Genomic DNA, 26,525 nt, shown 5'->3' on the forward strand with positions numbered 1-26,525 from the left:
CAATAAAATTATCACGACGTTTCGACTGCAACACAAGCAATCATCATCAGGTGTGAAAACCACAACAAATTTTTTTATTTTTTTTTTATTTTTTTTTTATTTTATTGTTTCCCTTCTACGTGACTTTACCGAAAGAACCAAGAATATGAATCCCTGCAGTCACGAAAGCTTCAAATCAAAATTTAGGGTCCATACACTCACACAGGCTTCCTACATACACCGTGACTAAATTGTAATGACACCCAGGAACATCGTTCCGTTTGTGAAACTACTACAGACTCTATCTGATAGCCTTTCACTGTTGGAATGGCGCAAATACCATATATACTCAATAATTTTGAGAATTATAACTCTGTGTCCCAACCGAGTTGTGCTCATCTGCCGCGGGTGCGTGTGCGCGCTGCAGGTCGTGATGGGTAACGCCGCCATGATGGTGCATCAGCTGTCGAAGAAGGAGGCGGCTCGCCACGCCATCATGGATTCCCCCCAGATGGTGGCGGCATTGGTGCGCGCAGCCCAGAACACCAACGACATGGAGACGGCTCGCTGCGCCGCTGGAGCCCTCCACAACCTGTCGCACCACCGCCAGGGCCTGCTGGCCATCTTCAAGTCAGGAGGCATCCCAGCCCTCGTGAAGCTGCTCAGGTGCAGCGCGGCGGCGAACGCAAAACTCGCAAGGGGCGGCCGATTTAACAAACAGCATCGTGCAGCCTTTGACGAACGGGAGATTGATGGAGAAGTTTAGGTCCACAGTTCAAGTTCTTCTGAAGTCGAGATGGTCTTCCAGTTAAACAGGGTGGTGGCACATCGGTAACACTTGTGCCTCCCAGCAAGAAGGGCCTGCGTTCGATTCCCAAGTCGAGTGACTTTCTGTTGGAATTTGCATGTTTTCCGCTCATTCTGCAGATTGTAAGTGTGCATGTGAGTGTGGAGTTTGTATGTTCTCTCTGTTCTGCAGAGTGTGTATGAGTGTGGATTTTATATGTTCTTCCCCCCATTCTGTGGGTGAGTGTGTAAAATTATCTGCAAATTACTTAATTGGCAATATAAAGCACGACCCTCCTGATAAAGAGTTAAGACTGTGAGGCTTTTCTGGGTAAACAAGCCTAGTAGTAAAATAATAAAATAAAATTACACAATAAAATTCTCACGACGTTTCGGCCACAACACAAGTGGCCTTCTTCAGGTGAAAGGAACAAACCTGTCGCGACGACAGAGCTTCAATGAACGTTAAGATTCGTAGCGTCTTGTAAGCTGGTTTAGAGAAGTGAGGCACCTTGACAAAGGGTTTTACATATCAAACAGGAGAATTTAGCATTGAAATAGCTGAGGGATTAGCTTGTGACTGGTCACAGAAATGGCTATGTTAAAGTCAAAGCCTACATATCCACAGAGGCACCTAGTACAAATCAAACAGGAGAATTTAGCATTGAAATAACTGAGGGATTAGCTTCCCATTTCTGTGACCAGTCACAAGCTAATCCCTCAGCTATTTCAATGCAAAATTCTCCTGTTTGATATGTAAACCCTTTGTCACTTCTCTAAACCAGCTTAAAAGACGCTACGAATCTTAACAACGTTCATTGACGCTCTGTCGTCCCGATAGGTTTGTTCCTTTCACCTGGTGAAGGCCACTTGTGTTGTGGCCGAAACGTCGTGAGAATTTTATTGTGTTATTTTATTTTATTACTTTATTCTCATTCTACGTGACTTTACCGAAAGAACCAAAGAAGATTAATCCTTGTAGTCACGAAAGCTTTAAATCTAAATTTAAGCGTAGTAGTAATAATAATATTGAAAATGATGGTTTCATGATAAATCAAATGAAGTATTTGGTATGGTTGAGTTATAAATGTTAATGCCGTGGACAGTTCATTAGTTCAGCAAGGGAAACCACACACAAGTGCGAAGGCAGCTCGTACCAGTGCCAACAATTGCCCAAGTTCTATTACCCTACATTGCAATGGTCGCTCTACTCTTTTCATGGGTGTTTATACTTGTGGGAGGAAACCGGAGTAGCTATAGAAAACCCTCGCATGCAAGGGTGGCAATGCTGTGTCCACATATGGATGGAAACAAATGGAGATTAATCCATTTACTGTACCGCCACCTCCTGGTGAGTCAGGGTATGGCAACATTGACACCCACGGGAAGGGAGTTTCACGACATCCTTGTGGTGATCCACCAACTCTTGCCTCCACAGTGCTGATATACAGGACACTTGAGTAGCTGCCACTACCGCCACTGCCCCGGCTAAAGTGAATGTGATTTTTCCTGTGCGATGGCAGCTGCCCGGTGGAGTCAGTGCTTTTCTACGCCATCACCACGCTGCACAACCTGCTGCTGCATCAGGAGGGCAGCAAGATGGCCGTGCGCCTGGCGGGCGGCCTGCAGAAGATGGTGGCCCTGCTGAACAAGAACAACGTCAAGTTCCTCGCCATCACCACCGACTGCCTGCAGCTGCTGGCTTACGGCAACCAAGAGAGCAAGGTGAGCGAGTCAGGCTTGTGAAGCACCGTGCCGAAGCCGGTGCCGTGGAGATGACGTGGCCCAGCGGGAGTGTGATCGCTGCCCGTTGCAGGTCACTGCGGCACATATTGAGCGTAACATTACTACTACTGCGCATCGTCTGCTTCACAGCGAACCGACGTAAAAGATCCCGTGACGTGTTCTGGCGTCGTGGTCTAAAATTTGAGAGATTTTAATGAAAACGGCAAGGTGGCGAGATGTTATCTCTCTCGCTTGGTATACAGGATGTCGTGGATTGAATTTCTGACACTGACGCCTGTATATTTGGAGATTGCGTGTTCTCCCTGTGGTCGCATGGATTTTTCTCTAGGTCTTTTGTATTTTCCCTCCATATTTAAAATCAGTATGCGTGCAGAGTATTTGGCTGATATACATTTGCACATGATAAGCCACTTCATATTCTTTGGGTCTTTCGGTAAAGTCACGTAGATCGGTTCAAAGAAAAATAAACTACGACGTTTCGATCACAACACAAGCGATCGTCATCAGGAGGAAAAAGAGGAAAGCTGCTGAGGCAGACTGTTTTAAAGGTTTAAAATTAGTGTAGGCCAATGGTCATAAATGAAGTGGGCAGGGCTAGTCATGTTAATGTAAGATCGCAGAGCTTTCGCCACGTTGGCGCGCAAGGTGGCTGTGTTAGTGTAAGAAATGTAACCTGTTAATGTAAAATCAGAGAGCCGAAAATAACTAACATTGGAAGGTAGGATGGAAATATCACAGCCAGTTTTGACTTAGACTGGTTAATAACGTCCTTCCAATGATTTATCAGTTTGTACCCATCTTCTCGGTTGAAATTGTGTCTGTCTATATGGATGGCTTCGTGAACTAATCTTTGTTGATAGCCAGAAGGTTTACCAAGCACCTTCATCTTGGAGAAATAGATTTCGTGTGAGCCCAACGCATTAAAACAATGATCAGCCACGGTCGAGGTATTGGTCCTACCGTATTTGAGATCTGCCTTATGTTCACGAACACGGTCCGAGACATGTCGCTTAGTTTCCCCAATGTAACTACTGCCGCAGACAAAGCTTAGTTTGTAGACGCCGGGGTATTGCATGTCAGGGATCAAATCCTTTACAGATGGGATCAGAACACAAATATTATGTACTGTTTTGATTTAAAGCTTTCGTGACTGCAGTAATTCATATTCTTAGCTCTTTCGGTAAAGTCACGTTGAAGGGAAACAATACAATAATAAAATATATATAACAATAAAAATTCTCACGACGTTTCAACCATAACACAAACGGTCGTCATCAGGTGTCGGTTTGCATTAATTTATTTATTTTTAAACGGTGTATTTATTTATTTAAAAAAACGACAGCGCCACGCGCAGCGATTTGGCAGTTTATTTAGAAGGACTAGTCCATCTATGTTCTGAAAAGAGGAAGGGGGAGACGAAAAATTAATGTATGCTGTCTGAAAGCCACTGTAAGCATGAACAATCAATTAAGACCTGAAATGGTTTATCAAATCTTTCCAATGATTGCTAAGCCAGAATCCATCTTCTCGGTTGAAATTGTCTCTGTGCTTGTATATGTGGATAGCCTCATGAACGAATCTCTCATGGTAGCCAGATGGCTTACAAAGAACGTCTGTCTTGGAAAAGTCAATGTCATGTGAGCCTACTGAATTATAACAATGATCTGCCACGGCCGAGGTGTTGGTCCTACCGTGTTTAAGGTCTGCTTTGTGTTCACGAATGCGGTCCGAGACATGGCGTTTGGTTTCTTCAATGTAACTACTACCACAGAGGCAACTTAGTTTGTAGACACCAGGGTACTGTATGTCCGGAATCACATCTTTTACAAACCGAACCAGATCACGGATTTTATGTACATTTGGTCGACATAGTGGCAGCTGAAGAGGCAGTAATATTTTCTACATGTTCCCAATCCGATGTGGACATTGTTGCCGTCAATGATAAGTGTGATTTGTAGAGTGTCTTCTACGTGACTTTACCGAAAGAACCAAGAATATAAATTGAATGCTGTTATGGATGAGAAAAGCTAAACCGCCACCAGCTGTTGGTCGGTCTCGACGGAGGAAAGTGAAAATTTTGAAAGTTGGGCGGTCAAGAAGTTGATTTTAATTTTGTTTCTTGCATGGCGGCTATTTTAATGGAGTTTTGTTGTACAACGGTACTTAGTTCAAGGGATTTGTTGTTGATGCCGTTGATGTTTAGTTGAAGGATTTTTAGGTTGTTTTTGTTGTGGACGTTTTGTTGTGGTTGAAACGGTGCTTGCGATAGATGAGGTGATGGTGTTAGTGTAGTTGTGCAAGGTGGAGTTGTTGGAGTGGATTATTTACAATATTTGCAGAACCAGCCGGAATTTGAACTGGGGATGCGGGCTAAAGTAGTGCAACGTTTGTGGTACCAAGCTTTACAACCGTTGCATTGGATATAATTTGCAGTGACGTTCTTGCCGCAGCTGCCACAAGGGAAAAACTGCCCTGGATTCATTTCGACATCCCCAGCAATAATAATAAGCCAGCTCCAGTATGCTGGGAGGCCTGGGCTGGCTGGCGAAAAACAGGAAAGTGTGAGGGGTGATGTTGCCATTTGCAAGTGCTTTCGTAGCACTTGGTCTCTCCACTTCGAACAAGCGGCAACACTGGAGAGGAGCTCTATGGTGTAGAGATTTGATGAGGGAATTCTTCTGGGATGGATGGTGGTGAGAGTCAGGTTTTAGATATGCGTCCGTATGGGTGGCTTTCCTGTAGACAGTGTCCCATTGAGCCATCTGGTCTCTTTTCGATTATAACATCCAATAATGGTAACTTGCAATCCTTTTCCACCTCCATGGTGAATTTGATGGCTTGGTGTATGATATTGATGTGGTTGAGGAATTGGTTCAGAGCTGGTCGGCCATGTGGCCAGATGACGAACGTGTCATCTACATACCTCTTTCACAAGGACGGACGTAGAGTGGATGCCTGGATGGCATCTGTCTCAATTTTTTCCATGAAAACATTGGCTACAACTGGAGATAAAGGAGAACCCATTGGGGTACCTTCAACCTGTTTGTAAAATGTTCCATTCCAGGTGAAGTATGTGTTGGTGAGGCAGTGTCTCACCAGGGCCGGTACATAAGCATTCATTCCTTGTTGGACCAAATCTTCAATGATTGCAATGGTGTCAGGCACAGGAACTTTGGGAAGCAAAGAGACTACATCAAAACTAACGAGCAAATCACCTGGAGATAGTGAGATGTCCTTAATTAACGATACCAAGTGAGCTGAGTTAAGTACAGCTGAGGTGGTCTTACCAGTGAATGGTTGTAAGATCTCAGACAGAAATCAGACCAGTTTGTAGGGGGGGGGAGTCATATGGTGGAGACGATAGTACGAAGGGGTGTAGCTTCTTTATGGATTTTTGGTAAGCCATACAATCTGGCTGGTCTAGCAACAGAGGGTTTTAAGGATAACCGCTTGGTTGGTTCGATTAAATATACTCTTTGGTTCTATTCGGTAAAGTCACGTAGGTAAAAATAAAATAACAAAAAATCACGACGTTTTTTACCTACGTGACTTTACCGAATAGAACCAAAGAGTATGGATCCTTGCAGTCACGAAAGCTTCAAATCTAGAATCGATTAAATATGTCGAATGAGTGATATTGTTGTTTTTCGTAACGAGGCGGTTGGTGGGATCTCTTTTAATTTTGGTATAGCTACCATCATTAAGTAGGTCCTGAATTTTGTTCTTGTATGTGGTTTTGTTCATGATGACTGTGGCATTGCCCTTGTCGGCTGAGAGGATCACGATGTCTTCTCTCTAATAATTGAGAAAGCTCAAAGCGCTCATCCTTACCGATGTTGCTAATAGGTGTCTTAGCATTTTTGAGGATTGCAGCGATTTCCGATCTTGCCATGTCTGCAGTAATGTGTCCCAAACCCTCCAGCGCTATGTCGACCTGGGCAATGATATCATCAACTGGGATGTGTTTAGGGGTGACTGCGAAATTCAACCCTTTAGCTAGAACCGATTTTATCACTCCAACCGTTGAGAAAGAACCATCTGAGGACCCAATCAAAGTCATCACCTTGCCATACATAGCAGGGGTCACCAGAAATATTTCCAAAATCACGAGCAAACAAGATACAGGTTAGATTTAACACAGTACGTAAAATTCGTGATCTGATCCCATCTGTGAAGGATGTGATCCCTGACATGCAATACCCCGGCGTCTACAAACTAAGCTGTGTCTGTAGCAGTAGTTACATTGCGGAAACTAAGCGACATATCTCAGACCGTGTTCGTGAACATGAGGCAGATCTGAAACACGGTAGGACCAATACCTCGGCTGTCGCTGATCATTGTGTTATTGTGGTGGGCTCACACGAAATTGATTTCTCAAAGACGAAGGTAGTTGGCAAACCCACTAGCTATCAACAAAGATTTGTTCATGAAGCCATCCATATATATAGACACAGACACAATTTCAACCGAGAAGATGGGTACAAACTGAGCAATCATTGGAAGGACGTTATTAACTAGGTAAAGTCTTAACTGACTGTGATGATTCCATCCTACCTTCCGATATTAGTTGTTATTTTCGGCTGTCTGATTTTACATTAACAGGTTAAATTTCTCACACTAACACAGCCACCTCTCGCGCCGACGTGGCGGAAGCTCTGTGATCTTACATTAACATGCTAATCTCTCATATTAACATAGCCACCTCCGCGCCCTCGCCGTAGATGTCGCCCTCTGATCTTACATTAAAATGCTAATTTCTCACATTAACATCACTAGCCCTGCCCACTTGTTTATGACCCTTGGGCTACACCCATTTTAAACCTTTAAAACAGTCTGCCTCAGCTGCTTTGCTCTTTTTTCCTCCTGATGACGATCGCTTGTGTTGTGATTTTACCGAAAGACCCAAAGAATATGAATTCCTGCAGTTACGAAAGCTTTAAATCAAGATAAGCCACTTCGTTGAGCTATCATGTGTGACCAGGTGACTTATGAAAAACAGCTATGTAGCTCAGTGGGCCTTATCGGATAAAATAAAAATAGTTTTTTTTTTACATGGCAGGATCCTCCTTAAATTAACTCGTGAGAGTCAGTGAGGCTTTCCCGGGTAAACTAACATAGAACAAGCAGACCTTGTTTAGCGTGACCCCGTAGAACGCCGATTTGTTATAGTGCTCTTTCTCATGGCAAAATTTTTACGAAAAAAACTGAAATGAAAATATCTACATATCACTTCCGAGTGAGAACACACAGCAGCACCGACCAAGGAAACGTACCCCCCGCAATTTAATTATTACAATTTCATGCTCACCATTTATTTTTTTGCAATGCTGCCACATTGGGAAAAGAGACCAGGGGGTAGTCTCAGGCACCACCTAAAAGAAACCTAGCCACAGACATTTCGCCTGAGGGCATCACGAAGACCTGGATTGGGAGCGCAGCAGCTCCAACCTTGTCTCCCTTCACAGTAGAATGCACTTGCGAGTACAGTACATGATACTTAATGATGTTATCGTAAGACATTTTTACTTACGATAGAATGTTTACCATCTGTATTATTAGCACTATTACCGATACCCCAATGAAGCCCTCATATACTGCTCATATGAAATATGAGCAGTATATGTCGGGAACGCATCGCCGATTTGATTAGCGCTCACTTCTCCAGCGAACGCATCGCGAGCGCTGAGCGACCTCTGCCTGTAATAAAAAATATTCGTGACAAAGCTGTGTATTTGGCTTTGGCTCTCAGTTGATAATCCTGGCAAGTGGGGGTCCGGCTGGGCTGGTGCACATCATGAGGACGTACACCTACGAGAAGCTGCTATGGACCACGAGTCGTGTACTCAAGGTGCTCTCCGTGTGCCCCAGCAACAAGCCCGCCATCGTCGAGGCCGGTAAGCCAGCATCCCCAGCCACACCCCAACAACACCCCCGACTACACTCCCAACTACACACAAACTATGCTCTGATGACAACCCAACCACACTCCCAAATACACTCCCAACTGCACCCAACTCTACTTGTGTAGTCTCGCAGGTATCTTCTTCCTTCTTCCCGAGGCTTGTGTGTGTGTGCGGGTGGCGTGTGTCACACACACACTCAGTCGGAGACGAGGTTGTCGCAGGAGGCACCGTCTTTCCTTTATTATGTTCACCTACCAACTCCGGCTCCCTCTCTCACGACCACGCTGCGGTACGTCCCGGTCCAGACACGACCCCGTCCGCGTTGCACCGACAGCGTCGGCTGAGACAGCCAACTACTGTTCGGCCGCGCAATGATCGGGTGAAGGGGGCAGTGATGAAGGCGGCAACGGCGACAGCCACGACGAGACGAGTCCACTCCCAGAACCGGCAGCCCGGAGCTCTCGCTCTTCGCTGCTTATATTCCCCTCGGCGCAGCTTGGCTCCGCCCTAGCCGCACCTCCCTTCTCGAACCCACCAGAGGGTTCCAGGGGCCTCCCCACGAGGTCTACCGTGACCCTTGCCCCAGTTCCTCCACCCTGCCGGCACACCCGTGTATATGCTCAACAGAGTGTGCGCTAAGTGTTCACCGGCAGATGCAGCTACTGTACAACAGTCAACGCCGTGTCACTACACTTGTCTGGATTGTTTTTTGTTAATCCAGGATAGTGTTGAGCATTGTGTGTGGTAGTTGAAGCGTCAACAGTAGAATAATAATATGTATAATACGTTCTGAATGTTCATAGTACAGTAAGTCTTTTAACATGGTGGATGCGTCTCTGCAAAGTGTCGCGTTAAGCAAAAAAGGTGTTAAGCGACAACTCTTTCCCCATAAATAATGTAACCAAAAAGTTTGGCAAGATACAATGTACGCAAACACAGTGAGATGGTGGGACAAATAACTGAGGTTATGTCGCCGCTTTACTGTATCTGCATGCTGTATCACTACCGCTCAGACACAGCTCAAGAAAGTAGTTAATTGTCGACCGCCCAGAAACCGCGTTATAATGGTGCGCATTCTGCACTATAATAGGTGCACATTCCGCGTTATTAAGGGGGTGTTCCACATCATGCGAAAAGTATTCCCTCATGGAACAACCGTGTTCTCGTGAAAACGTGTTGTGTGAACAAAGCGTGTTAAGCGAGAGCTTACCGTACATTTTGAATGCAACCTGTGGTGGTTTTTCTGGTAATCTATATACAGTAAAACCTTGGATTGCGAGCATTATTCGTTCCGGAAACGTGTTTGTAATCCAAAGCACTCGTATATCAAAGCGAATTTCCCCCATTAGAAATAATGGAAACTCAGATGATTCGTTCCACAACCCAAAAATATTCATATAAAAATTATTAATACAAAATACCTTTTTAGATTTTTATAATTTAAATTTAATATAAAGTAATCAAATTTATTAATTAAATTTAATCGTGGCTGGTGTGAGGGAGACGAGAGAGGAGAGGAGGAGGAGGGTTATTGTGTAGGATGACTTTCACTGTCACTAACAGAATCACTGCTATCTGTTGGCTCACTGGAATCTTTTTCTTTTTGTGCGACTTTAACAAGGAACCTATCCAATGACACTTGCTTTTGCCTCCTTTTGAGGATTTCGCGGAAATGTGACATTACATTGTTGTTAAACAGATTCATCGCTCGCACTGCTACAGCCTTATTCGGGTGGTGCTTTTCTAAAGAACAGTCACTACACTTGGACACAAAATAAAAAAAATGCTTTACGCACACACGTGGTCACAACACTGTAGTAAACAGTATACGCTCAAATGGATATTGACTATACGAGTGAGGCACGCCGACTGAGACCGCACATGGGAAACGATTACCCACAATTCCGCAGCAAGAGAGAGAAGAACCATCGGCTCAGTTGTGATCACGTGACGCTCGGCAGACAAAGCATATACATACTACTCGTATTGCAAGACCTTGCTCGTTTATCAAATGAAATTTTATTTAAAAAAATTGCTCGTCTTGCAAAACACTCGCAGACCAAGTTATTCGCAATCTAAGGTTTTACTGTATATAAAAGAGAAATTTGTGAATGTGTGTTTGTTCAGAACGTTTAGCATACTTCCTGACATGCAACAAACTTGAAATTTGGCATGTGGGCAGCTTCCAGACTGTACACAATGCAAAAAGTATAAAAATAGACTATGTATTTTGGGGGGGGGCGCAATAATGGATATATTTTGCACGGCAAGTGAGCGGTGACGTCACATATGTGATGTCACCCGCATGCGGCAGCGTTACACAGTGTGCCCGCTGACGTCACGCATCCCCCCCCACCCTCCGCGTAGACCGTGTATTAATCCAAGACAAGAATCCAAGTCTCGGGCGAAGCCGGGTAGTAAAGCGAGTGTTTAAATATAGGTGACGTACATACATATATACGTACATGTTCCATAACAGCACCATAATGTCATGTGTTTCTTGGCGTCAGGTGGCATGCAAGCCCTGGGTCTTCACCTGGTCAGCCCTAGCCAGAGGCTCATGCAGAACTGCCTGTGGACCCTTCGCAATCTCTCCGATGCCGCCACTAAGCAGGTCAGTGCGGCCAGCTTGCCAAGTGCCCATGGTGCTGACCCTTTGGCCGGCGAATGTTAGGGTGAAAGCAGATGAAGGATCCTTGTGTGTATTTTTCTAGTTTAGTTATTTGCTTCCTGCATAATAACTTTTTTTCGTAAGCACATTTTGACATTGGCGGTACACCTGTGCAGCATAACACACCGGTCCTCCTGAAACAGTCTGACCACGTCGCTGTTGCCCTTGAGTGAGCTGCAGACTCCCCCATCAGAAGTTTCCTTAGATTTAGCAGCTGCTTCCCCATTCGAATGTGTAACATGAGTCATAATATATTGATGCCACCGTCCGCCAAGAAATGATTCCGGAAATGAATCGGGGAACCATCTTACCAAGTCTGGGCCATGAGTCGAATCTGCCTTTGGAACACGGAGCCAGTCGTCATCAGACTCGGTGCTATACGGCAACAGACTGTGAAGCTTCGTGTTCAGCCGCTCATAACAATCGTCTTCTGACTGCTTTAACACCATGAGAACTGATTTCGACGCGCCTCGAAAGATTTTCTGACCGGGGTTGCGAATCACAGGAAAATAAACAATTGCAAAAAGTGTGCTTATTTATACTGCACACCAGTGAAACGGTAATACTTTCATTTCCTGAGCATAGCCCCAATTGCCCGAAAAGTCAAGTGGCCAGCAACAAGAATCAATCTTTATTTAGACTGGAGGAGGAGGAATCCGATGAGCTATGAAGCTCTTTTTCACAACAAACAATACAAAAACGATGGGAGTGCAAAATAGATAAAAGGTAAGCAAGCCAATGTAAATAAAAATACATATAGTATACAGGCATACCTCTTATAGCACTCGGAATGCGTTCTTGGTAAACGGAGTGCTTTGCGAAACAGCGCTATAGGAGGTCATGACAACATGGTTCCAATAGATATGCGTATGGACAGCGATATCTTTTTTTACCTAGGAGTGATATTAACCTTATGGCGGTACCCCGGGGTACCATAGTAACCCGGCTCTCGCATAATATCTGTGATGCAGTAATTTTTAGTCTGTTGATGGTCGGTGATGCGGCAATCTACTCGTCTTGACGAGCGATACGCGATGCACTTTTCAAAGTTAAATTTTTTGATAACGGATGTTTAATGCTAATGTTTGGCGTTTCGACATCGTGGAGTGGCACTGATTTCGGATTGATAGTAAACCCAGTCGCGGAGTTAAGTACACCCTGGGCAAAAAGTGTCCCAGAAGTAAAATATTTAATTGCCTCGGCCATTTTGTATTATATGGTACCCCGGGGTACCGCCATAAGGATCATGAGGGCTTCTGTTTGGGTAGCGGTAATAGCCTTAATAATAATACTGTACACATGATTAATGTTTTAAAGCATTTTATAAATGAAAATAGTCATTTTTAATGGTAATGAAAAAAGGCCCAATAAGTTAGGTACTCATCAGTGTTTTCAGTCGGAGCTTGCGTATGATTAACGACCGTTTGCCGTGAACATACGTTCCGCAGGAAGCTATACGAACCAATGACACTACTCGATCCATGGATCAACAATGAATCGATGCAGTGATTAACCCTCAATGAATCGATACTCCAATATGGCTGTCGGTTCAACTAAGAGCAGAATGGATACAATAAACAGCTCGATTCAGGTTCCACAAGACCAGATATGGGCAAAGACACACCCCCACGGACAACGCCATGACTCCTTTCATCCATATATGGGCTAACCCGCCCAGGAATTTTCTTCCAGGACAAAGAGCGTTATTACGAAACAGCGTTATAAGAGCAGCGCTAAAAGAGGTATGCCTGTATAAAGTATACAAGTGTAATGTCATCGGAGCGGGAGACAAGGTTATTCAGGAGAACCTTTATTGACACATTCAGGTTCACAGGTATGCCCTCACCTTCTCCCTAGTCATCTAGCCTAGCCTTAACACAACCCTGACCGTGTAACACCAACGGCGCCGACCGAGACAGACAACAACTATCCGGCCGCGCAATATCTAGCGAAGATGGCGGCGAAGACGACAGTGACGACGAGACGAGTCCACTTCCCAGAACTGGCAGTCACGAGCTCCTGCTCTCAGCTGCTTTTATGCTACCCGGCGCGATCTGGCTCCGCCCTGGCCGCGCCTCCCTTCTTGAACCCACTAGCGCAGGGGTCGGGAACCTATGGCTCGCGAGCCAGATGTGGCTCTTTTGATGATTGCATATGGCTCGCAGATAAAACAAAATATTCTCACTTGTTTTAATCCATCCATCGATTTTTCACTGCGCATGTCCTGTTCAGGGCTGCAGGAGCAATTGTCCATTATTTTAATTGGATGATACTGGCCTACGTTTGCCGTTGCTGGGTAAAACAGGTAAACGCCCCCTTTTGAATCAGTCTGAGACTGCGTCTGCTCGGTCATTAGCTCAAAGCTAACCCTTCGACGAAGAAGATGGCGAAAAGAAAAAAAGACGACGAGTATCGTACATTTCAGGACGAATGGACCGAAGAATTCGCCTTTGTGGAGAGAGCGGGTTCTGCGGTGTGTCTAATTTGCAATGACAAAATTACATCGTTGAAACGGTCGAATGTAAAGCGGCACTTCGACACGCGCCACGCTACCTTTGCATCAAAATACCCTGCGGGAGACAGCAGAAAGAAAGCGTGCCAAGAGCTTCTGAGCAGGGTGCAAGCTAGCCAGCAGCAACTCCGCGTATGGACCCGGCAAGGTGACTATAATTCGGCTAGCTTTGCTGGTTCTTTAGCAATAGTGAGGAACGGAAAACCATTCACAGATGGCGAGTATGCTAAAACGTTCATGCTGGATGTAGCCAATGAACTTTTTGATGATCTTCCGAACAAAGACAAGATAATCAAACGGATACAAGACATGCCTCTGTCGGCAAGAACTGTTCATGATCGTACCATCGTGATGGCAAACAAAGTGGAGGAAACGCAAGTGAAGGACATAAATGCAGCGCCGTTCTTTTCTCTGGCTTTGGATGAGTCAACAGACGTGAGCCATTTGTCGCAGTTCAGCGTGATTGCAAGATATGCTGTTGGTGACACACTGCGCGAAGAAAGTCTTGCTGTTCTGCCATTAAAAGGGTCCACAAGAGGTGAGGATTTATTCAAGTCTTTCATGGAGTTTGCTCAAGAAAAAAGTCTACCTATGGATAAACTTCTCTCAGTGTGTACTGATGGTGCTCCGTGTATGGTGGGGAAAAACAAAGGATTTGTGGCGCTTCTCCGTGAACATGAAAATAGACCCATCCTAAGTTTCCATTGCATTATACACCAGGAGGCACTTTGTGCTCAGATGTGTGACAGGCAGTTTGGCGAAGTGATGTCGCTGGTCATTCGTGTGATCAACTTTATTGTTGCCCGAGCCTTAAATGATCGCCAGTTTAAAACACTGCTGGATGAAGTTGTAAATAACTATCCTGGTCTGCTTTTGCACAGCAATGTGCGTTGGTTGTCAAGAGGGAAGGTGCTTAGCCGTTTTGCGGCTTGCCTGAACGAAATCCGGACTTTCCTTGAAATGAAAGGCGTCGGGCATCCTGAGCTAGCCGACACCGAGTGGCTCCTCAAGTTTTACTATCTCGTAGATCTGATTGAACATCTGAACCAGCTCAACGTGAAAATGCAAGGCATTGGAAATACAGTGTTATCCCTTCAACAAGCTGTATTTGCTTTTGAAAACAAGCTGGAGCTTTTCATCACGGATCTTGAAACAGGTCGTTTACTACATTTTGAAAAACTGAGCCAATTTAAAGATGCATGCACAGCAAGTGAGCCCATTCAAAACCTTGATCTCCACCAGCTAGCTGGCTGCACATCCAGTCTCCTACAGTCCTTCAAAGCACGCTTTGGAGAATTTCGTGAGCACACTCGTCTTTTTAAGTTCATCACCCATCCAAACGAGTGTTCACTGAACACAGCCGACCTGAATTACATCCCTGGTGTCTCCGTCAGAGATTTTGAAGCAGAAGTGGCTGACCTGAAGGCCTCAGACATGTGGGTGAATAAGTTCAAGTCACTGAATGAAGATTTGGAAAGAATCACACGACAGAAAGCGGAGTTGGCGAGCAAGCACATGTGGACAGAAATGAAAAAACTCCAACCCGAAGACCAGCTGATTCTCAAAACTTGGAACGCGCTTCCTGTCACATACCACACACTGCAGCGTGTGAGTATTGCTGTATTGACCATGTTTGGATCTACGTATGCATGTGAGCAGTCATTCTCACATCTTAAAAACATCAAGTCCAACCTACGATCACGTTTAACGGATGAAAGCCTCAACGCTTGCATGAAGCTTAACCTCACCAAGTACCAACCCGACTACAAAGACATCAGCAAATCCATGCAGCACCAGAAGTCGCATTAATGGTGAGTGTTATAACAACATTATTTAAAATAATAAATTCAGAGGCTTATTATACTGACATTTAGTTGAATTCACTTTTAAAATATATTATATGGCTCTCACTGAAATAAATTTCCAAATTTTTTGCTTTCATGGCTCTCTTAGTCAAAAAGGTTCCCGACCCCTGCACTAGCGGGTTCCAGGGGCTTCCAGATGGGGTCTTCCATGACCCTTGCCCCAGTACCTCCACCCTGCTGACACACCCGCGTATATGCTCACCGCCGTGTGTACTGCTCGCCCGCCGCAGTTGCCGTTGCTGGACAACAGACGGCGCTATCACACTACACAAGTACAAACAGCACGATCAAAGTTGTACTCGATAAGAGTTGATACGATTATAGTATTAAGCAAGAGCTTGGGGAAAAGAAACTGTGGGGAGGAAATACCAAAGTTGAGCATAGTGCAACAGAAGAAGCAGTGTAGTGAGTGGGTGGGTGAGTGGCTCTTGAGTGAGTAAGTGGTTGACTGGGTGAGTCAAGAGAGGGTGAATGAGAGGCTGAATGAGTAAGTGACTTTTTGCGACCTGCGATGGTTGAACAGTCTTGACGAGGCGAAAACAATCATTGTGATTGACCGAGTCCTCAACGTGAGTGACGGACTCAATGAATAAAGTTGATGGGTACAAAACTGACTGGTGGCCTTTGGCTGTCATACCAGACAATCCAGCAGAAATTATTTCACAGCGCATGCCCTGCTGATGAGACCTAATATTCGAAACAGGTCCAAATTAAAGAGGTAGTTCCATTGAAGCATTGCTTTTGATATCACTACCGCTTTTGTGATTTTTTTTTTTTACCGATTGCGCACATGCCCTTAGACGTGACCAACTGTCATTCAAGAGATGTTGTTGACCCATGGATGCGGTGTTGCTGTGTGGTGCAGGAGAACATGGAGGGGTTGCTGCAGTCGCTGGTGGAGTTGCTGGGATCTAACGACGTGAATGTCGTGACCTGCGGAGCGGGCATCCTGTCCAACCTCACCTGCAACAACTACCGCAACAAGATGGTTGTATGCCAGGTAGGTGCAGTGTCCGGTTAATGTAGATTTTAAATTAGGTTATGTATAGATCTAGGACCTTTTTTTATAACCAGGAAATATACAAAATGCATGCGTCTATCATTTAACGCAGTGGTGGATGCATTCCTAAAAAGTGCCTTGTCAAGAGAAAAAAACGCGCTAACTGAAAACAGTTTCCCTGTAAATAAATTAACAATTAAGGTTGGCGAGATACGATGTACTACTACGCACACACAGTGAGATGGCAGGACAAATAACTGAGGGTACGCCGCTGCGTTACTGTATCATTCTGCGTACTGTTTTACTGTACCGCTCAGCTGTCCAACTCAAGAAAGTAATGGTGCGTGTTCCGTGTTATATCGGGCACGTTCTGCATTATAACGGTGCGCGTTCCAATGTTATAACAGTGCTCGTACCCCGTTGTTAGAAAGTGTTCCCAAATGGGAGAACTGCGTGATAGTGAAAACACGTTGTGTGAACACCACGCGTTAAGCAAGGACTGACCGTACCAACGTCATTTATGACAGCCAATAATTATGATTCGTAATTGATACTTTGGGTTGGACCACTACGTAACGATTTGACCAAATCTGTATCATCAATCTGACGCAGCCAAACAAATGAAATTGTCAAGTGTACAAGCGTCATCAGGACAAGATACAGGAAGTGAAATTAAAATAATAAAATCTCAAAGTTAGAATAATTATTAATCTGACTTCCTCCCGGATCTTGCTTCACACAGTTTCAAATTAAACATCGTGTAATCGGATTTATAAATGTACTTGTGAGAATTGATTTTCGGCTCGCCATTGAGTGTGCTTTAACAATAACAATTGGTGCATCAAAATGCTTCTACACCTGGCAATGAATTTGTTTGGCCGTGTGAGGGTGGTGACGGCGCGCCTGCCTTGACAGGCCCTCCACCACCCGACACAGCCAGACAAATTAAATACTCACATGATGTACAAGCGTTTAACAACACGCCAGTTATTGTTTAAGTTAACTCGCCGTTAAATTGGAAGTACAATTTTCACGACCAAATACATAAAGTAAATGTGACGTTTTGTTTAAAACTGTGTCAAAGTATCATCGGTATAAGATGTGGTAAGTCAGAATAGTCTTAAAAAGTCATGTATGACCATGAAGCACATGTTTATTTGTGATGCATCTTGATTTTGATAATGTAGTTCAACAAGTCTCTTTAATAACATGTGCGGCAAGTCCTCCCTGAACACGTGGTGTTGACACGATTAACTACTTTCTTGAGCTGCACGGTTGAGCGGTACGATACAGTACGCGGAATGATACCCTCGGTTTTTTGTCCTGCCATCTCACTGCGTGTGCTTACTTTGTATCTGACCAAACTTTAGCGTTACATTATTTATGGGAAAATTGTTTCCGCTTAACGCGGCACTTTTCAGGAACGCATCTACCGCATTAAACGAGGACTTGCCCTACGCTTTTGCAGCTACAATTCACAGCACTTCTCCGGCATCTTCACTTTCTGACTGTCGGTGGCTCCGTCCACTGGACTCTTATTATTAATGTCGCCACTCACGAGAAAATCGCTAATGTTAAAAAATAAAGACTCTCCCAGTCAGTGGGTGGCGACACCCATCATCTGAGACGAGTTTTTCTAAGGCACATAAATCTTTAGTCGCCTCCTGAGATGCCCGCAGCCGTGCGTGGCATCGCGTTTGCACACCATGCACTCGCCCGCTGTTCACCGACATGTTTGCCACTTCCCCTCCACGTGGCGGTCACATGGGCGCGGCGCAGGTCGGTGGGATCGAGGCACTGGTGCAGACGGTGCTGCAGGCCGGAGACCGAGAGGACATCACCGAGCCGGCCGTGTGCGCACTGCGCCACCTCACCAGCCGCCACCCTGATGCTGAGCTGGCGCAAAAAGCTGTACGCCTGCACTACGGCCTGCCTATCACTGTGAAGCTGCTGCAGCCCCCGTCACGCTGGCCCCTCATCAAGGTCCCGATGCCTTCACACACAGTGCACAGTGTTTACAGTTGTGTTTGTGTGCGTAAATATAAAACAGCTAAACGGGTGCGGCACGGGCTGGAGGAAATATGGACTGATGTGATACAGAAATAAGTGGAACTGAGTGGACTTGCTGACGACTGGTACCAGCAGTGTCAAGTTTGGTCTCTGTGGATGAGGTCCGTGAAAGATGCTACTGAGGAGGTGGAGGCAGTCGCCCTCCAACAACAGTGGAGGGCAGAGGACCGGCGCTCACAATGAGCGGAGTGCCAGGCGGCTAAATTTCAGAAAGTTGGCACAGTGGAGAGCACAGTTGGTGCAACGGCCAGTCATCTCAGTCAAATCAACCCATAGCAGCTGGGTCTGTTCCGTGACCTCCTGCCAGCAGGCCTTCGACAGTTTACGTGGCCTCAAAGTGCAGTTAACCTGGCTCAAGTGCCATAGTGACATCACCGCCACTTAGTAGTGAATGACGGTTGTTATATTTGTGGAAAGTGGTGCTGCAGTGATTAGCGCACTGCGCTACGAACCTGGCAACCCGAGTTCAATTTTCACTGATGACCAATAACAGCGGTGAATATTTTAACCGGTCCTGGGCTTCTCCTAGGTCGACTCAGCCTTAAATGAGTACGTGGTGTGGTGTGTGTGTAAACTTCACCACTGGAGAGACAAAGGCAGCCGGGTGTAGCCACCCACCCCCACGTGTGCCGTGCAGGCCTTCATAGGTGCTACTCGTGAACAGCACTTGCCCTAACATGTGTAGAATTACAAGGTAGGATGGTGAAGTGGTGGGTGGCCCTTCTTGCCTCACAGCAAAAAGGGCCTGGGTATGATTCCTGCCTTTGCAGAGTTTGTGTGTTCTTCCCCTACTCTGCATGACTTTACTCCGGATGTAAATGGCCAAACATCTCCGAGATCATGCTAAAAAAAATACTCAATGGGGAAAACTCGTAGAAACATTGCCCCTGACGATGAAAACTTGGGAAGACACTCCCAGATCTTACTTAGCCCTCTAGATGCATTCCTGGAGAAGTGAGCACTAATCAAATCGGCACTAAAAGAGGGGTCGTTATACCATTGTGCGTATGTGGTTATGCGTTCTTGACAGCGTTATTTCTTACACATGAGCAATATATGAGGGCTTCCATAGGGTATCGATAATAGTGCTAATAATAATACAAATACAGATCATAAACATTTCGTGAATAAAAATAATAATTTATTATAACATCAGTAAGTTTTATGTCCGGTACTCACGAGTGCATTCTATTGTACTCCTACAAGGCAGTGGTGGGAGAAGACGAGGTTGGAGCTGCTGCGCTCCCAATCCAGGTCTTAGTGATGCCCTCAGCTAAAATGTCTGTGGTGAAATTTATTGTAGGTGGAGCCTGAGACTAGCCTAGTCTCATGAGTTCTCACCTGGCTAAACATACTGTATTAACATTGGAAAAATAAAATAGATTTATTGATATGTATCTTTAAATGTGATCATAACCAGGAATCGTGATAATCGAATTGCCACTCTCATTGGCTGAGTGAATGATGGGCGCAGGTACATTTCCTTGGCGGGCGCTGCTGCGTACCCTTGCTCGTAGCGCCGTTGAAATTTTTATCCTACATTTTTTGTAAATAAAATTTTCCAGGACAAAGATCTCTACGGGGTCGTGCTAACCGAGGTCTGCCTGTACACGGACGATCTTTGTTTGTGTCATGCAGGCTGTGGTGGGGCTCATCCGTAACCTGGCGCTCTTGCCAGACAACCATGCGCCGCTGCGCGAGCACGGTGCCATCCCCCACCTCGTGCAACTGCTGGTTCGCGCTCACCAGGACACGCAGCGCCAGTCCGCGGGCTCCGGGGGACAGCCACAGTATGTGGTCAGTGCTCTGCACCGCCCCCGTCATCGTTGTAGGTTAATACGCCTGTAGGAATAACCAGGGCGGCCGGCCAGATTCAAACTGTAAACCTCTGAAAATAAGCGGCAAATGCGCCACGGTTGGGCTACGTCATCGCCCCCACACATGCTGGTGGTGAAGCAGATGATGTGTGGTTGAGGTATTTGTTTTCTGCGCTATACAGGAAGTCGTGGGTTAGATCCCGACCCTGACACCAGCATATTCGGTGTGTTTGTTGTTGAGACCTGCAGTGTGGTAAGTGGGTGAGTGAGTGGGTGGGTGAGTTTGTTGTTGAGACCTGCACTGTAGTGAGTGGGTGGGTGAGTTTGTTGTTCACATACGCAGTGTGGTGGTTGAACACAATGCAGATGAAATGAAAGAGTCTGGTAGACTTGAGTCCTCAACATAGGTAGAGGAATTGATGACTGAAGTTCACAGCAACAGTAATCATGGTGGTACCAATAGAAAAATTATGAGGTGACTGCCGGGTGGGTAAGTGGCTGGTATGGAGCAGTGACTAATAGATCATCAGTCAATCTGACTTCACTACATTTAATTCCATCAAGTGCAGTGAGGAACTGGTACTCCACTGCAGAAATGACAGCAGGATTTCAACTTTGGCAAAATTTGTACTTATAACAATTATGAGCTAAATAATTTCTTGGGTTATGCTGGGGCCTGCGTTTGGCATCTTATCATTGTCAACTTGTGAGACGAAGACGTTTCCACTCAGAACTCTAGCAGAGCCGTGCATCACCCTAGAGGGGATGGCTTCTGGAAGGCCATGCTACAAAAATTCACACACGGGGCGGTTGACCTAAACTATAGATGAAACTAAACTATCTTTTATTTTACCAGGTAAAGCCCATTGAGCTATTAGCTATTTTTCAGGAGCGACGTGGCCACACATGATAGCTCAATGAAATGGCTTATCATGTGGAAATTTGTAGCAGCCAAATATTATAAACGCATGTTTTTAAATATGGAGGGAAAAACCGGAGAACCAAGAGAAAAATCCACACGACCACGGTGAGAATATGCAAACGCCAAATATACAGACATCAGGGTCAGGATTAAACCCACTACCTCCTGCATATCAGGCGAGGGAGATAACATGCCCTTCTGTAACCGTGTCCGCAACATACAAATAAAAACGATTTAAGCCCTCAAAGCTGGAAATAAGACTCATAAAGTGAAAACTAAGTTTATTTTTGTTGTTTTTCTGCAATTATTGCTCAACTGGCTACTCTTCTGAGCTTGAGAGCCCGGGTTTTTGATATGTGGTAGCCTGGATTCAAACCCAGAATCTGTAATAGTTAATTGCTCTGATGCGGCATTAGTCCACTGAACCACCTAGCCACCTTGAGGTTGATGGCATTTTATCGACTTATAACTAATTGGGCAGCAGGGGTGGCACAGTGGCATAACTTATGCGTGGCAGCAAGAAGGGCCAAATCCCGACTTCGTGCACGTTTATATGTGGAGTTTGTATTCTCTCCCCCTGTTCTGCATTGTTTTCCCCTGGGTTCTCTGGTTTTGTCTCCTAGCTTAAAAAGGCTAAAACATACCATGTATGAAAAAAAAATGTCCCATAGACTTACAGTGTACCTGGCATTGGCCCAATATCTAATTGAAAAAAGATGATCTGCAAATTACTCATTTGGGATTACACATCGCAACATTACCCCTACTGTGAAACTATTGCAGACTATGTTTCTGAAACATAGCGCTTTCCTTTGTGATATCCGCGCGTGATAATAATGGCGCCAATGCCAAATGTACTACATTATAATAAAAGTTATTTCAGTTGTGTTTTTTACGTAAAATCACACAGTATAAAAATATAATTGGTGTTCTTTAATAACTGTACTCCGGCTCTTCTGCTCAGAAGGGCCATATCCAAAAACATGCAGTGTATGTCTGTTGAACTTCTTTTGCACCGTACGCAGCCAACCGTGCTAATCGGAGGTGCGGGAATACATATTTGTCTGCTTGAAGGCAGTGCGAACGATGAATGTGGTGGTGAGATGTTAAGGGAGCGTGACTACCCTGGTGCTCTACAGGATGGCATCCGCATGGAGGAGATCGTGGAGGGCTGCACAGGCGCCCTTCACATCCTGGCACGCGATGCGCACAATCGCACCGTCATCCGCGGACTGAACACCATCCCCCTCTTCGTGCAGGTTGAAGCAGCATTTACACATGACGCGTATCGCCCTCGTGTTGTCATACGTTAATCTATTTTTAATTCGTACGTACAGTGAGGGAAAAAAGTATTTGATCCCCTGCTGATTTTGTACGTTTGCCCACTGACAAAGAAATGATCAGTCTATAATTTTAATGGTAGGTTTATTTGAACAGTGAGAGACAGAATAACAACAAAATCCAGAAAAACGCATTTCAAAAATATTATAAATTGATTTGCATTTTAATGAGGAAAATAAGTATTTGACCCCCTCTCAATCAGATTTCTGGCTCCCAGGTGTCTCATACAGGTAACGAGCTGAGATTAGGAGCACACTCTTAAAGCTGAGATTAGGAGCACACTCTTAAAGGGAGTGCTCCTAATCTCAGCTTGTTACCTGTATAAAAGACACCTGTCCACAGAAGCAATCAATCAGATTACAAACTCTCCACCATAGCCAAGACCAAAAAGCTCTCCAAGGATGTCAGGGACAAGATTGTAGACCTACACAAGGCTGAAATGGGCTACAAGACCATTGCCAAGCAGCTTGGTGAGAAGGTGACAACAGTTGGTGCGATTATTCGCAAATGGAAGAAACACAAAAGAACTGTCAATCTCCCTCGGCCTGGGGCTCCATGCAAGATCTTACCTCGTGGAGTTGCAATGATCATGAGAACGGTGAGGAATCAGCCCAGAACTACACGGGAGGATCTTGTCAATGATCTCAAGGCAGCTGGGACCATAGTCACCAAGAAAACAATTGGTAACACACTACGCCGTGAAGGACTGAAATCCTGCAGCGCCCGCAAGGTCCCCCTGCTCAGGGAAGCACATATACATGCTCGTCTGAAGTTTGCCAATGAACATCTGAATGATTCAGAGGGCAACTGGGTGAAAGTGTTGTGGTCAAATGAGACCAAAATGGAGCTCTTTGGCATCAACTCAACTTGCCGTGTTTGGAGGAGGAGGAATGCTGCCTATGACCCCAAGAACACCATCCCCACCGTCAAACATGGAGGTGGAATCATTATGCTTTGGGGGTGTTATTCTGCTAAGGGGACAGGACAACTTCACCGCATCAAAGGGACGATGGACGGGGCCATGTACCATCAAATCTTGGGTGAGAACCTCCTTCCCTCAGCCAGGGCATTGAAAATGGGTCGTGGATGGGTATTCCAGCATGACAATGACCCAAAACACATGGCCAAGGCAACAAAGGAGTCGCTCAAGAAGAAGCACATTAAGGTCTTGGAGTGGCCTAGCCAGTCTCCAGTCCTTAATCCCATAGAAAATATGTGGAGGGAGCTGAAGGTTCGAGTTGCCAAACGTCAGCCTCGAAACCTTAATGACTTGGAGAAGATCTGCAAAGAGGAGTGGGACAAAATCCCTCCTCAGATGTGTGCAAACTGGTAGCCAACTACAAGAAACGTCTGACATCTGTGATTGCCAACAAGGGTTTTGCCACCAAGTACTAAGTCATGTTTTGCAGAAGGGTCAAATACTTATTTCCATCATTAAAATGCAAATCAATTTATAACATTTTTGACATGCGTTTTTCTGGATTTTATTGTTATTCTGTCTCTCACTGTTCAAATAAACCTACCATTAAAATTATAGACTGATCATTTCTTTGTCAGTGGGCAAACGTACAAAATCAGCAGGGGATCAAATACTTTCTTCCCTCGCTGTATATTGAGAGCGCCTTCACTCATGACAGCAGCACAATTCACATTGCAGGTCTCGCCACACATTTCAAACACATAAAAAAATGTATTCACAGGCAGATCTTGTTTAGCGCTCGCAATGCGTTCCTGGAGAAGTGAGCGCTAATTGGATCAGCGCTAACAGGGGTCGTTATACCATTGCATATATGGGGGATACATTCCCGACAGCGTTATTTCTTTCATATGAGCAGTATATGAATGCTTAATTTGGGGTATCGAGTGCATTCTACTGTCTTTCTAAAAGGCAGCAGTGATAGACAAGGTTGGAGCTGCTGCGCTTCCAGTCTGGGTCTTAGTGATGCTCTTAGTATAAATGTCTGTGGTGAGGTTTCTTTTAGGTGGAGCCTGAGACTTTCCTGGTCTCATGAGTTCTCACCTTGCTAAACGTATATCATGATAATCGAATTGTGAGGGGTGGGTCTGATTGGCTGAGAGCGTTCTTCCCTGAGTGAATGATAGGGGTAGGTACGTTTCCTCAGCCAGCATTGCTGTTTGTTCTCACTCGTGTTCTCACTCGGAAGCACTGTTGAAATATTTGTAAAAAAAAATCCTCAGGACAAAGAGTACTATAACAGATCAGCGTTCTGCGGGGTTGCGCTAAGCGAGGTCTGCCTCTAATATGACGTGGAACTGTGTTGTAACTTGAAACAGAGAGATTCCAGTCCAATTATTGTTAAACATATGAAGGTAAAATAGAATAAAAGAGAAACGTTTTATATATTTTAAACAGTAAAATTACTGATAACAGTAATTCTAACTAATGCGCCATCTGCTTCTGAGTGGACGTCAAAAATTCTGGAAAGTTATTTGCAACGGTTAGGCCTCTGTGCTGGCGTCACAGACGGTCTATGTCTGTGACGCCAGCACATTACTCAATTGCAATTATGCAAAGCAATATTGAAAAGGAGCAGCTTTTCCAGCTATAACAAACGTAGTAGTAAAAATAATACAAAATAAATTCATCAATGTGTTTGTGCTAACAATAGTATCACCATTGCATATGTGGAGCAGTAGGGCAGCGGTTGGCATGCTGCACTACGAACCCGGCGGCCCGGGTTCGATTCCCGCTCACAATCAACACCAGTGGCAATTATCTGAACCGGTCCTGGGCCTCCGCTAGATTGACTCGGCCTCCGTTAGGTCGATGTGCAAACATCACCACAAGGGAGATAAAGGCGGCCAGACGTGGTGCTGGCCACCCACCCTCTCATGTGCCGTGCCGGCCTTGATAGGCGCTACTCGCTTTATAGCACTAGCCCCAACAGCCTGTTATAGGCTACGCGGGGGATCTTTGTGTCTACCACCATTGCACTGGTGAGGTAAGTGCTTTGACAAGGCTGTGCCCTGACCCCTGCCCCCCGCGACTCTGGCTCGGCAGCTGCTCTACTCCAACATCGAGAACGTGCAGCGCGTGGCAGCTGGCGTACTCTGTGAGCTGGCGCAGGAGAAGGAGGCGGCCGAGGCTGTTGAAGCGGAGGGCGCCACGGCGCCCCTCACCGAGCTGCTGCACTCGCGCAACGAGGGCGTGGGTGAGCCAGCCGGCGGTGCGCGTGGCCCCTCCTTGACGAGCGTTGGCACCGTCAGGGAGGGACAGTGTCAAAGCTCTTCGGGCGTTGTGGCGAGGAGTGCTCGGGTTTCATTTCTACCCCGGGTGCTTCTCTCCCTCTCTGGCTGTGTGGAGTATGGAGTCTGCATTTATCCCATTGGAGTCTGTAAATTTATCCCATTACAAAAAAAAAACCTGTGATAAGTCCTCGCTTAATGCGCCAGTGTTCACACGTGTTCAGCGAAAAACGCTTTCAATGAAAATTATTTGCCCATAAATAACGTAGTAACGATTAAGTTTAGCGAAATACGATGTACTACTACAGACAGGCAGTGATATGGCAGGACAAATAACTGAGGGTACACTGCCACGTTACTGTATCATTCCACGTACTGTATCACTGTAACACTTAGCCACTTAGCTCAAGAAAGTAGTACGTCGTCGACCGTTATAACGGTGTGCGTGTTCCACGTTCTAAAGGTACACGTTCCGCATTGTGCGAAAAGTGTTCCTGCATGCAAGAATTACTTGACCGCGAAAACGCGCTACAGTGTGAACACTACACGGTAAGCGAGGACTTGCCGTATACAATAAGTGACGTTTTGGGCAATGCCCCTTCTTCATGGGACATGGGTCAGAGAGCTAGGAGTGACTGACAGTTGGAGGCTGCACTTGACACCATCGTGTTGACCATGCGGCCTTGATAATAGAAAATAGTATTTA

The 26,525-nt window shown here is 45.5% G+C and overlaps 1 protein-coding gene across 2 annotated transcripts in view; it reads left to right on the forward strand.

Annotated features, from left to right (window-relative positions):
* LOC116938855 (catenin beta-1-like) overlaps positions 1 to 26,525 on the forward strand; it is a 48,612-nt gene that overhangs the window by 13,678 nt on the left and 8,409 nt on the right. For both annotated transcript variants that reach the window (XM_032946576.2, XM_032946578.2), the window contains 9 exons: positions 407 to 645; positions 2,289 to 2,490; positions 8,261 to 8,405; positions 10,925 to 11,028; positions 16,328 to 16,462; positions 18,242 to 18,445; positions 20,171 to 20,329; positions 22,411 to 22,530; positions 25,635 to 25,785. In XM_032946576.2, the coding sequence (XP_032802467.1) occupies positions 407 to 645; positions 2,289 to 2,490; positions 8,261 to 8,405; positions 10,925 to 11,028; positions 16,328 to 16,462; positions 18,242 to 18,445; positions 20,171 to 20,329; positions 22,411 to 22,530; positions 25,635 to 25,785 (1,459 nt within the window). The remainder of the gene's footprint in view (positions 1 to 406; positions 646 to 2,288; positions 2,491 to 8,260; positions 8,406 to 10,924; positions 11,029 to 16,327; positions 16,463 to 18,241; positions 18,446 to 20,170; positions 20,330 to 22,410; positions 22,531 to 25,634; positions 25,786 to 26,525) is intronic.

The sequence above is a fragment of the Petromyzon marinus genome, chromosome 4 (assembly GCF_048934315.1).
Source record: "Petromyzon marinus isolate PM22_M1 ecotype Great Lakes invasive population chromosome 4, UKy_Petmar_22M1.pri1.0, whole genome shotgun sequence".
NCBI classification, from domain to species: Eukaryota; Metazoa; Chordata; class Hyperoartia; order Petromyzontiformes; family Petromyzontidae; genus Petromyzon; species Petromyzon marinus.